This window comes from Dryobates pubescens, chromosome 5 (assembly GCF_014839835.1).
Source record: "Dryobates pubescens isolate bDryPub1 chromosome 5, bDryPub1.pri, whole genome shotgun sequence".
In the NCBI taxonomy this organism is placed as follows: domain Eukaryota; kingdom Metazoa; phylum Chordata; class Aves; order Piciformes; family Picidae; genus Dryobates; species Dryobates pubescens.
Window position 1 is genome coordinate 34756662 of NC_071616.1, and position 13632 is coordinate 34770293.

Below are 13632 nucleotides of genomic sequence, written 5' to 3' on the forward strand. Positions count from 1 at the left end.
GCCAAAACAATTTCCAAACCTGTGCTTCAGAAAACCTTTCATGCTTTCCAGAGCCTTCAAATCCAACATAATCTATAACAGAAACAGTTAAGCTGACACTGGCATAGCCAATGCCCACAAATCTTACATTTTCGCCCCTGTCCTCACAGCATGGATGGAACTTTAGGCTGTTTTAAGCACCACTGGTAATTAAATACTATCGCTGCTTGGGGCAGCCTGTAACAAACAGCTGGACAACAGATGCTTTACGAATGATCACAGATCTTGTGCTGTAAAAGCTAAAAACTCCATCCAGTCTATAGGAAGAATTTTGGTCATTAACAGAAATCTTCTGCAAAGAAGAAAATCCTCTGGAGAGTGAATGGATTTCAAATCTCAGTCCTGCCTAATATTTTATGCCCTGCACCTAACTTCCATGTTCTTTCTCACAAGTGGCAGGGTATTATGAGCAATATTTAAAAATGCATGAGAGGGACACCGAGTGGGAAAGGAGCTTCTGTAATGTTTACAGCAGTAGCTCAAAAATATCCAAACTTCCAATTCTAAGACACATACTATAACCATTAGGCCATGGTGCCAAGTAAGGTAATAGAAAGACGGGGCTGAAAGTCCTAAGACACTGCTAATAGTTTACAGTTAATTCTTGGGCATGCCATGAGTGCAATTCAGCCAGAATGCAGTGCTAATGGCCAAATATTAACAGCAAGATTAGTCTCAATATAACACTCTTTAGGGAGTATTTTCTTTTCTAAGTGATCTTAGCCCCAACTGTTGGGGTTTTTATTAAACCACTCATCTACCTCAGTGTGAGAGTGGCATCAGCACAATAAGGATAAAAACAACTAATGCAACCACCTGGTATCTGAGAAATAGATAGCTCTGATATCTTCCACTAGTAAATTCCTTTCTGTGTGGCCAAGAACACGTACGTTCAGCCTGCTTGTACCAGCATTACTTGTGCCACCTATTTGTGATCACAAGTATTTAAATCACCAAACAGAATGAGTAATAATAAGATTTGGAGAAATGTTCCACCATCTCTTACATTTTGCCTTATCAGAGTCAAATCTGGAGAATGTTGCTGTTAACTCTCCATCTTCAGCTGGCTTTACCCTAAAACAGCCAAGGACATCCCATCATGCAAAAAAATAGGGGGAAGACAGCACTGGGATACATCTCCTGCCCCATGCAAGAACATTCTCCGTAACTCCAGTTCAGACTTGGGACGTTTCCAGTAATTTGCCTGGGACTTCTCACATGCAGCAGCATTCTCTGCCTTAGAAGATTAATTATACTCGGCCAAAGAAACTCTGGAACTTGAAGACAAGACCTTCAGAAGGCTTAGAGAGTGAAGCTGTAGATGAAGAAGGTAAGCTCATGAAATGAAGGTGGAAAAGACTGGAAGGAAATGTTCAGGGAAAAAAGCTTTCGTAACATGGGGCCTGGAACTGAGCATTAGGAAAACAAGTGGCACGGAAAGGTCCCATGGAAACACCTGATCTTATTGTAGTTCTCCTGCACAGCTTCAACAATGTGTAACTAAGGTCAGAAAACACAGCTTACCTCGCTCACACGTTCTACCCCAGTAGCCAGTGCCAGTGCAGTCACAGATGAAGCGGTTCCAGCCGTCCTTGCAGACTGCATTATTCTTGCAGGGGTAGCTGTCGCACTGCTTGGTGCTGAGGCGGGAGCAGGAGGACTTGACTCCTGCAGCATTCTGTGCCTCTGCCAGCTGTCGGATGTTCTTGCTTCTCCCATCAATGAACAAGTCTCGGATACAGCCCACATAGCCATAGTTCAGCATTGCTGTCCAGAGCTCCGTGGGAAGGATGAGACCTGCCCGGTTCTCGGGCAGCCCACCGAGGTACATGTCGCCTTCCAGATCTAGGATCTCACTCTCCCCACTAGCAGTGAATGGAGTGCGTCTGCTGTTCACTGATATAGTACCTAAAGGAGAAGGAGAAGGAGATGTCAATGCTTTCACTCACAAGCCCCAGTCTAGTTAATTTTTTTCTCAATAATTGACTGAGGTTTAAGGTTCAGCACAGGAGGGTAAAGATTCCTCCCTACCCAAATGCACTAACAGAAACAGTGTCTCTTCTGATGAACCACAGGCCATAAGTATTTCCATTCAGTGACTGATCATCATGTTCTGTATCTCAACTTGCATTATAAGGGTACAATAGTTAAATAACAATATATAAAACCTGAGCATTATTCAACAGTATTATTCATCCAGCAAAGCAAAGAACTGCTGAGAACATACAGGAGTTGGTTCAGGTATTAGGACTAGAAGGTAAAAGTATCTTGATTCACACTACATATCTCCCCCAGAAAACACTACGTCAGTTCTTCCACAGGTGCCTCTAGAGGATAGAACTAAATAGGACCTCATAAAATTTGTAGATGACATGAAATTGAGGAGAATGGTTGGTGCATTGGAGGAAGCACAGGGCTACCATTCAAAGAAATCTTTGCAAGGTCAAGAAAAGGATTGATAGAAATATTTGATGTAAATAAGAACACTAAACATAAAGTCCTCTACCTGGAGCAGAACAACCTCTCACACAAGTACAGGCTGGAAACCAGCTGGCTAAGGAGCAAATTTGCAGGAAAGGACCTAGGGATATGACAGACATCGATTTGCATGTGAGTGAGAAGTGTGCATTTGCAGTGACAAGAGACACTGATCACAGGTTGCAGCAAGGAAAACTCCAGCTCCACAGGTGGAGGGTGTCAAACATGGCAACAGAAACCTTGCAGAGGTTGTGGAATCATCACCTGAAGGCATTTAAAACACAAATGGACACAATTCTGAAGAAAGCTCACCTAGATTTCAGCAGAGTTTGGACCAGAAGTCTCCAGAACCCTGTTCCATAATAAATTATCCTATAGTCTCACAAAGTTAAGTACTCTAACTTCCATTTACAAACAGGAAGATTGAAGAAGAGAAACATAAAGGTTATCTCTGAAAAACAGTTATTATTAAAACTGTAGTAGCTTCCACATACTCCAAGCAAGATGTGGGAATACTGCACTGAGGCTATTCCTACATAGTTCAAGAAATTATCCCAGCATATAAAATAGTCAGAGCACACAATACAGAAATATAATCAGAAAACATGAACCAGGTGCAGAGAAGCCAAGAGACTTGTTTGGAGTCAGACAATGCATGCAAAGGTAAACAGGGAACATAATACAGATGGTCTCCTATCACACAGCAGCATATTCTTCAGAAGAGCGATGGGAACACCTGCCCACTAGACACTTAGCTAAAATTCAGCAATTCCTTCTCCCTGTCTATAAATCATTGCATCCAATTGCCTTGTCATTAAGATAGTTTGACCTCAGAGACAACTATCTAAGCTTCAAGATTAATTCCACAATTGCATTTTTATCATGCACCCCTACAGTTAAGGTGAGATCGTTTAGTTAATAAAGTTGGCTCCATTTTATGTCTCTGTGAATGTGCAGTCATGTGCACGTGCTGCTTCTTCAGTTCTAATAGGTGTCTTCTTAGAGAACAGCACACATGACACAAACAAGGTATTCCACATGTGTGCTGTTCAGTAATAACTTAGGAATCATGTCAGAGGTGGCAGAGTGCCAGAAGCAACAGAGGCATTACAAATTAAAGGCTCTAAGAGAACATTGCTTTTTTGATGAATCACTTTGTAAAAACAAACTGCAGCACCACAGACATTTTCCCCTTTATACATTAAGAAAAGAGAAGATGTGACAATACATCCACAGTCATAAAGGCAAGGTGTCATGGAGCCACAAGATCACAGCCTCCCTTTCAGCATCTCCACTGTTACTCTTCAAAAGCAGCATGGGGAGTACATACTACTTAAAAGCCAAAATACTAGAAGGCTGAGCTCCAGACAGTTACTACTACGGAAAAAAAACCAAAACCAAACAAAAATCACCTGCAAAACCCACAGAGGTAAAGAAGCCCTCCAAAAGAGAAGAAATAATGGATACCAAGGAGAACTTTAAAACCTGGAGAAAGAATGTGAGATGATGAAAGAAAATAAAGCTAAACAGAGCCTAAACTTTCTGCTAGTTTATGTACCCTGCAATTATTCCTCTAAGGAGATGGTACTTGTTCAGATGTACAGCACTTTTAAGAGCAAGCTGCTGAGATGGAGAAATTCTAAATTGAATTCTGAATTGAGCAGTTACACGAGCTGACAGCTTTTTTGTGTGTTTCAGGAGTTTGGGAGTTTGGTTTGTTTTTCACAAATCTCATGTTTGCAATTCTGTTTAAGTAGATCAAATCCCATCTTGAAAAATTAGAAACATCTAAGCATCCTCTTGCCAGTCTTTTAGGTACTTTGTGCAGGGCTACAGAACAAACAGACCAAAAGATCACTGACAGCAGAATTAGTATACAAAGCAGTGCACTTATGCAATCATAAACCACACCTTCCAGTAATTTTTCAGCATGAGTGGGTTTTGTAGCCAATGACCATCTGAAAACATTGCTTTGTGTAAGGTGCTCAGTGTTCCTCAGCTAGAAACTGTGACAGGTTTTACCCACACTTTGTAGAAGCTTCCCCCAAGGACATAAAGGGTACAGGACGTTAGGTGTCTGTGTCCACACTGTCAGCTTGACAGCTTTTGCTGTTTGGGCAGTCAGCAAAGAACACAGCACACTCAAAGTATACACAAAGCCTAAGGGTACATCTAGAGGTGACAGAGCACAACTTGAGCACAACTGCCATGCTTCTCCAGCATTTGTGCTCCCACATGGGTACATTTCAGGAGTGAATATTTGGATTTTTAGGCTACTTTACTAAAGTTTTGGACTACACAGAAATGAGAAGAAGGGGAGAGATGACGCCTAATAAAGGCCTGGCTGTCTTAGTCATTAGAATCATAACACCTAGGTCACTAGCTCATTAAACCCAAATGGCTGCTTTGTAGCCTACGTTAAGGAAGTTCATTATTTCAGTTTAGTTTCTAGATGATGGTCATCCATATCTTAAAACAAATGACATAAATACCCATGAGGTATCCATTGTCTGCACATGGGAGAAAAGCTTTGAACTAAACCAGAAGAGATCCTGAACTTCCTTATTATACCTACCAAAAGCACCCCTGGAGAATAGAATAGAATAGAATAGAATAGAATAGAATAGAATAGAATAGAATAGAATAGAATAGAATAGAATAGAATAGAATAGGACCAGACCAGGCCAGGCCAGGCCAGACCAGACCAGACCAGACCAGACCAGGTTGGAAGAGAAATTCAAGTTCATCACGTCCAACCCATCATCCAACACCATCTAATCAACTAAACCATGCAACCAAGCACCCCCTCAAGTCTCCTCCAAACACCTCCAATGATGGCAACTCCACCACCTCCCCAGGCAGCCCATTCCAACAGGCAATCACTCTCCCTATGAAGAATTCCTTCCTAACACCCAGTCTAAACCTCCCTGGCGCAGCATGAGACTGTGTCTTGTTCTGGTGCTGTTCTGGTAATAGTGGTTGACACTGGCTTAACATATGGTGCGAAAAAAGCAATGCCAGTATCCTGATTTTCTGGGGAGACAAGACACAAGGGCCATTAATCAAGCACTCATCAGCAACAGAAAGTGTAATTTAAAAATAAAAGAGAGAGAGAAAACAAGAATGTAAAAATTTGTTTATTGTTGAGCAATGTGCTTTTAATTAAGATTCTGTTGTCTTTAATCAGTGTTTAGAACATCAAAAACCTCCCAAGAGACAAACAAGTTAGTCTTACAGCCTTACCCTCCAAATATCAGTGACACCTGCCGCACCCTCCTAGTCCCAATGAACACCTGTCACTCTTCCTAGGTTTTTCACAGACTTTCTTACCAAAGAGTTTAGTGTCACTTACATTTCCTTTCCTTCTGCAGTTGCCTCTCCAGGGACTAGACAGTCTCCAAATGAGCAAGCAAAACTGAAAGCAGCACTGAATGCAACTAATTGAGTTTACCCTTGGAAGTTAATTAAATTTTAGCAATTCTAAAGAAATCAAAGTTCCATTTATTTTTATTTTTTTATTTATAGCTTCCTTTATGAAATGTTCCTACCGATGTCTTTTGGAGATAGCAATATATAGCCACATATATTAAGTCCTAGTAGAGCACCATGCTAAATACAAAGAAACTCCTCACATCATCAAAGCAAAGAACTAGCTTCAGGCAAAGACCTGTTCAAACAGCTAGGCTTTGCATGGTATCTGAAAGTCAGCTCTTTTGGATACACAAGGGAAGCAAATTCTAGCACTGCATTATCTCTACTGATGGCATTCAGCAACTGGAAATATAAAATGAGAGCACCAAACAAATCCCAAATCTACTTGCAAATGTAAGCAAAATTCCTTCTGAAGGGATCTGTGGCCAGGCTTTCAGATCCCAACGGTCCAGGAAAAATTCAAGTACAATTGTTTGCATATTCTTAAGATGAAATTAGAGTATTTGCTAATTTTGCTTCCTCACACAGTTTCAGAGTATATCATACACATGCTAGCTTTATATCTAGCACTAGAAACAAACAAAATACTTCTTCATGATCTCATGGTAGGTATACTATTAGAAAGAAACTAAACCACATTTTTTAAAAGAAGCTAATGAAAGGAACATCCACTCAGCTTTTAAGAACTTAAGAAGAATTTAACATCCAGGAGAGAGGAAGGAAGTCTAATTGAAAAATGCAAGATACTAAAGGAAACAAAATAGGATGAAAAAGTTGATTTGTCAACATCATTTTGTCACTGCTTACGCCCATTGCTTTTATTTTCATCACAACTAGATCACAAACCCCCTGCTCTTTAAAGGCAGAAGACCCAGGAGAATATGGTAATATTAGGTTACAGCAACAAGTTTTCCTTTATTTTCTACTATGTTTCTTTCAAACAGAAACCCAAAGTAGATCAGCGAGAATTTCTCAAACCAAGAACAAAGTAACAGCAGTTCTGAAGGACCTCAAACTCTACCATGGCCTACAAAGAACTCATCACTATAATTCTGTATGCAATTATAAAGGTAGGTTCAGAGTATCTGAAGTCTGCAAATAAAATATTAATAGCATACTTCTGTGATGCACTACCCAAAGCTCACGCTAAACATTTAATGAAAACCTAGGCATTCACTTCTTTGCTTTGGTGGATAAACATCACTGGAATAACACAAAGTTGTTTTTAAGAAAGTGCCTCATATCTAGCAGGTTTTGAAGGTTCTGAGAATTACTACACAGCTCTAGGTCTGAATCTAAAAGATGAATCTACTTAAGAAAAAGTCATCACTGACCTGATCTTCCATCTCGTTGGATATCCACATGATACCACTCTCCATCATTGGCTTTTTTCTGTGTGGCCTTCACTTTAATGGTCCCAGAGCCCATGTCCAGCAGTAAGTAGAGGTTCCCATCCAGAAGCTCAACTGCAAAGAAATCTACCTTTGTATTTTTCTGGCTCCTAGCATCTTTCCTCTCCTGAGGCTTGCCATGGGTGAAAAGGATAAGTCCATTGGGTTCAGTGGTTCGGAAATCGAATGAGATGGAACCCATCCTCTTGGTATTCCATTTAGGCAGACTAATATAGGCCTCAGGTGTCTCAAAGCTGATGGGATCCAGTGTAGCCACATTCTCACACACAAATTTCACTTCCCCATAGATCTTCATCTTAGTGTCACCAATCCGTGCCAAGCGAGACAGCTCCAGACGAATGTCGTTATTCTTATAAACAACCTGTCAGACACAAGGTGAAATATCATACATCAACCCTGCATACAGTGCAAATACCCCAATTGCTTTCAGCCCTGTGAGATAAACTTCTCCCAAAAGGTAGAGGAGAGCAGAAAAAATATGATGCAAGAGTCTGACATGATGAGAGGGAGAGAGCACAGCTAGGAATATGTATAAAAGTGACAGCAATGGGATCTTTGGAGCGACTATACATACTGGAGACATTTACAGAATACAGAATTAACCAGGTTGGAAAAGACCTTTGAGATCATTGAGTCACCCAACACCTTCTAATCAACTAAATCATGGCACTAAGTGCCTCATCCAGTCTCTTTTTAAACACTTCCAGTGATGGTGACTCCACCACCTCCCTGGGCAGCACATTCCAATGGCAAATCACTCTTTCTGTGAAGAACTTCTGCCTAGCATCCAGCCTAAACCTCCCCTGGCACAGCTTGAGACTGTGTCCTCTCATTCTGTCACAGGTTGTCTGGGAGAAGAGATTGACCCCCACCTGGCTACAACCTCCCTTCAGGTAGTTGTAGATGGCAATAAGGCCTCCCCTGAGCTTCCTCTTCTCCAGGCTAAGCAACCCCAGCTCCCTCAGCCTCTTCTCATAGGGCTTGTGATCCAAACCCCTCACCAACTTTGTTGCCCTTCTCTGTACACCTTCCAGCAGGTCGACAACTTTCCTAAACTGAGGGGCCCAGGACTGGACACAGGACTCAAGGTGTGGCCTAACCAGTGCTGAGTACAGGGGCAGAATGACCTCCCTGCTCCTGCTGGCCACACTGTTCCTGATGCAGGCTGGGATGCCATTTGCCATCTTGGCCACCTGGGCACCTGCTGGCTCATGTTCAGACAAGCAGGCAGAAGAGAACATTTAACTGAAGGAGACTGAGAACAATTAACTCTACCACAGGCCCATTCTGCTGTAAAAGCTTTTGTACATAAAATACAGTATGTTATCTAGTATCATGGTGTTATATTTGCATATATTCCATACAAAATACAAAACAAAGTGTAACCTCCATGTCCATCTCTGCTGGCCACAGCAGGGAACTGCACCACCACTGTCATTTCTCTATTACTCCCATAAGCCCACTTAACTGCTAGCAGAGAAATGCACAAAAATTTAAACATGTTGCTGTTAACTGTTGGTGATTGCCCTGTGCCTCCTGAAGAGCTACAAGAGAAAATAAATGAAGATTTAAAATCTCTCTGACCAAGAAGTCTTAGATCACTACAGGCAAACATTTGCTACGGAGATACCTGCTTACCCTCATTTCAAGAAACCTATGCTTGACAGTGATAACAAATAAAAGCCTGTATATAAAGCAGTATCTGGATCCTTCGTCTCTCAGGAATAAGTACTGGAACTCTGGACTCTGTGTTGCTCCATGGATGGAATATAGCTAAGAGAAGGGTCCAAAATTGGCAAGCACTCTTGAGCATGCCTGGCTCGCTCAGGAGAGTACACCACCTACGCTTCCCTTTTTCACAGGTACTGGATCAACTCCTTACAAAGAGGCCTCCTCTCTGCTCCATACCATTCTCACAATTGTAGAAACTGTATTTCCTCTCAGTCCCCTTCCTCTCAAGCCCGAGATGGCACATACAGCAAGCCAAACCACTTTTGCAACCAGCACAATTTTGATTGAACTTGATTTCTGCAATAGCAGTGAAGACTGATTTCTTCTAAGGAGTCACTGTATTAAAATATTATGTCCATTATGTGTAGCACATACACATACACTTGATTTCTGCTTTTAAAAGGCTAGCAGGATGAGTTGTCAACAATTTGCTATGGAAAGAGGAGGGAAAGGATATATGCATTGTTAATTCTACAAACAGGACGGTGAAGTCAGAGAAATGAGTGTGCAGTAAATATTAAAAGGTAAATGAGAAAGAATGAGGGAAAACATTCTAAAGTAGGTGACCTCAGGATGGAAAATAGTACAACATATTTGTACAGTACAACATATTTGTGGCAAGTGGAAGATTTCTAGCCTTCACTAAGCATTAAAGAGAACTTCCCCAATGCAGCCAGTGTTGCACTAAATTTTTCTGTTGTGAAGGCAAAGTACTAGATTGGGTGAAAGGGTAAGACCCATTTGGAGTCAGTGAACATATCTGCAGTTCCTCCCAGCAGAGGAAGTATTGACCCACAATAGCTTGTACTGGTCCAACTGCCAATAAAGTGCTCTGCCCTCCCCTCACACAGACTTCAAAAACCTCAAGTCCATCAATATCTGTAACCAGAATCAAATATATTTTCAACTTGTGAGACTGTAGTAGTTGAATTCTATGGATTAACCATGCCAAATGGTCTCGCTTGACAGACACATATCTTCTTCCAGTGATTCATGACAGCTGTGCTTTACAGCCTTCCCCTTTTGCCACATGATGAGGTGCACCTCAACCAGACACCTGTTCTGAGCACCGCACAAAGTCCTGTCTCTGCATCTCAAGGAATCACAGAAGCTGAAGGTAGGGAGGAAAAGAAATATAACAGAGAATGGAGCATGATACTTTATGAGGACAGCCTGAAGTGTCCAGTTCTGGGACACTCAGTTTAGGAAAGATGTTGAGTTGCTGGAATGTGTCCAGAGAAAGGCAACAAAGCTGGTGAGGGGTTTGGAGCACAAGCCCTATGAGGAAAGGCTGAGGGAGCTGGGGTTACTTAGCCTGGAGAAGAGGAGGCTTGGGGGAGGCCTTATTGCCATCTACAACTACCTGAAGGGAGGTTGGAGCCAGGTGGGGGTTGGTCTCTTCTCCCAGGCAACCAGCACCAGAACGAGAGGACACAGTCTCAAGCTGCACCAGGGGAGGTTTAGGCTGGATGTTGGGAAGAACTTCTTCACAGAAAGAGTGATTGGCCATTGGAATGGGCTGCCCAGGGTGGAGTCACTATCACTGGAGGTGTTTAAGAAGCTAGACTATAAGAGGCTTTTTAAGACTAGAAGAGGCACTTGGTGCCATGGTTTAGTTGATTAGATGGTGTTAGGTGATAGGTTGGACTCGATGATCTCAAAGGCCTTTTCCAACCTCGTTAATTCCATTCTGTTCTATTTGGAGAGGATTGAGAAAAAAAATAAATAAATTATTGAAGTTCACAGAAGATGGAAAAGTGGAACTGCTTTTTGTCACATCCAGCAATAACAGAACTAGAGGCACTCAGTGGAACTTGTAGGATATCCATTTAAAATGGATTTCTAGAAATACTTATTTACATAGAGGGTAGTGAACTTCTAGAACCTGGGGCCAAAGAGGAGGTCATGAAAGAGGAGTGTGACAGTGGGCTCAAAAAGAAAGATAAATAGTCAATAAATACACAAACTGATATTAAAAGGAAAAGGAAGGGATGGACCATCTAATAATCCTAATCCCACAGCAGCTGATGCTGAGGGAGTGTAAAGGAAATGCACTACAGATAGTTGCCACATCCAGGTGCTCTCTCTAAACAGTGTTTACAACTGTCACTATTGAAGTAGAATAGAGGGTAAATGACTGTGGGTGACTGTTCTTCAGGCCCACTACAGCTTTTCTCACATTTTTAGTGAATCTATGTGTATGGATTCATCTAAGACTCCATGTGCACACTCTACTCCTTGTCCCGCTGCAGGGGTAGCCTGGGAAAGAGCTTAAATGGAAATGGGTTACTGTCGACAGAGCACTTCTGCCAGCAGACACATACAAGATTCCCTGACTGTTAAAACTCCAGTGCAATGCCACATTTTTGGTTTCACCCCAATATAGAGTTGCATTGGTGTGCAAGAGTATGCCAGGCCTGAAAGAACTGTGATTTTAATTCTCCTAACATAGGAGAATTGCCTTTCTGGGATACTACTAACAGTTGCTCAAACCAGCATCCCTCTAAATTGTATCTTGACCCAGCCTTTCCTCACATGAGTGTGGTACAACACTCTACATGTGATTGATGGCTGGTGCTGGGTTGTATCTAGCTATACATATAGCTGTGACTCAATGGTCTACTTTAAGCAGCCTCTCTGTACATTGCTGGTAGAAGGTATATGATCACATACATATAAACAGCTTCTAACTCTCAGCCAAGCCACATACATGTTACATCTCCTCCTTTCACAAATTCAGCATCTGAGCAACAATTCCCATCTCTTCTGGGAAAAAGCAGAGGGTTGACCTCTGTGTTTATTTGGGGTTTGCTGCAGATTGCTTTGTATTTCATTAGCCATACCAGTACTGCAGCTGAAGAATCCTTGAGACAGAAGACTCTCAAAGGATCTAGAGAAAATTACATGGAGTTACTTGCAGCCCTAAAATTTACTAACAATGGAGGATCTGAGAGCAATTTTGAAAGAAAGGAAAAGAAAGCAAACATAAAAGAGGACGTGGGGAAGACAGAAGGAGAGAAGGGTGTTAAACAGATGAAGAGAGTTCTGAATTCAGCCTTTTCAAATAAACAAATCTACTCCAATCTGAATCTCTATTATCCAAGTGTTTGTTGTTCTACAGTTGGTTTCTCTAAAAACACCCAAATCCACAACCCAGCTGGAGGAATTTAAAAAATACCTGTGTTTAATGAAAAAATACAAGTATTTCTCTAGCTGGCTTGAGGTACCATTGACAGGCACAATTAGACCTCAAGATTCAGAGATTGCATCAGGTAGGAAGGGCCCCTCAAATGTTATTTAGTCCAATGTCCCTGCAGTGAGCCGGGACACCTCCAACTAAATCAGGCTGCCCAGGGCCACATCAAGTCTGATCTTGAATGTGTCCAGGGACAGGGCGTCATCAAGTCTGATGTTGAATGTGTCCAGGGACTGGGCCTCAATGACATCCCTGGGCAACCTGTTCCAGTATTTTCTCACTCTCATTATAAAGAACTTCTTGAAGTATATTCAGGTGCACCAGAACTTTAAGCACTATAAACAGGTGAATCCTGAGCAAGAATAGAGACAACACCACCCCTGACTTGGATAATGAAATACTAAGGCAGCTTCTGATATCCGCAGTTCAATTGTAAAACCAAGGGTTCGAGAAGAGGGAGTATAATTAAATGATTGAAATGCATGTCCCACAGCAAAGAACATTCAAATTAACTCTGTTTAATAGGTAGAGGTTAAAGGGTGATTTGATTACAATCTATGAGTGCCTGTGCAGAAAATAGAATTTGACAATAGAGAGCTCTTCAATCCATGTGACAAAGGAATAATGGGATCCGGGGGCTAGAAATTGAAGTTGGAGAAATCCACAGTTTAAAATATTATGACTTATTTTTACATCAGGGTAATTTGCTGTTAAAATAATTTACTACAGGTTATGGTATGTTCTCTGCTACTGGCAAACTTTAAATGAAAATAGTATCTTGTTTTCTCTAAAAGACATACTGAGACAGGAATTAATTATATAGCAAATCAGTCTAGATAATCATAATGGCTCTTTCTGGCCTCATAACCTAAGCATTTTTATGTTTTAATGAAAACAGCAGACTCTGCAGTGCAGTTTTCCAGGGCAGATGAAACTCATCTTTCCCAAATGTTAAAAATGCCTGGTAAAGGAGAAGATGGTTGTGTCAGTCCTGGTCTGCCTTAACACCAGTGCTTTCAGTGAGGCTTTTTAATGTTTGTGATCCTCTCCTGCAACCTACCATTACAAAGGAAGGCAAGAAAAATATCTGGGACAAACAAAATTGGTTCTATAGGTCTAAACATTCAAGCTTCCAAAACTAGTTTCTTACTTAACCTGCTGCAGCCCAAAGAAGAAACATTTTCTGGTTTCACTGAGGAAGTTCTCTGCCAGCAGCAGAATCTATCATATGTGTAACACCTACCTCAGTCTCATTTTAACAGCCATCCCTGAACTAACTTGAGGGCTTTTCAGGATATTCCAAAACACTGACTGAAATCCACACCTCTAACTCCAAATGAGGCC

General features: G+C 41.5%; 1 protein-coding gene across 33 annotated transcripts in view; it reads right to left on the minus strand.

Moving 5' to 3' along the window:
* NRXN3 (neurexin 3) overlaps positions 1-13632 on the minus strand; it is a 1013077-nt gene that overhangs the window by 695765 nt on the left and 303680 nt on the right. For all 33 annotated transcript variants that reach the window (XM_054161979.1, XM_054161978.1, XM_054161962.1 and 30 more), the window contains 2 exons: positions 7284-7722; positions 1564-1947 (listed from right to left, as the gene is read on the minus strand). In XM_054161979.1, coding sequence (XP_054017954.1) covers positions 1564-1947; positions 7284-7722 — 823 coding nt within the window. The remainder of the gene's footprint in view (positions 1-1563; positions 1948-7283; positions 7723-13632) is intronic.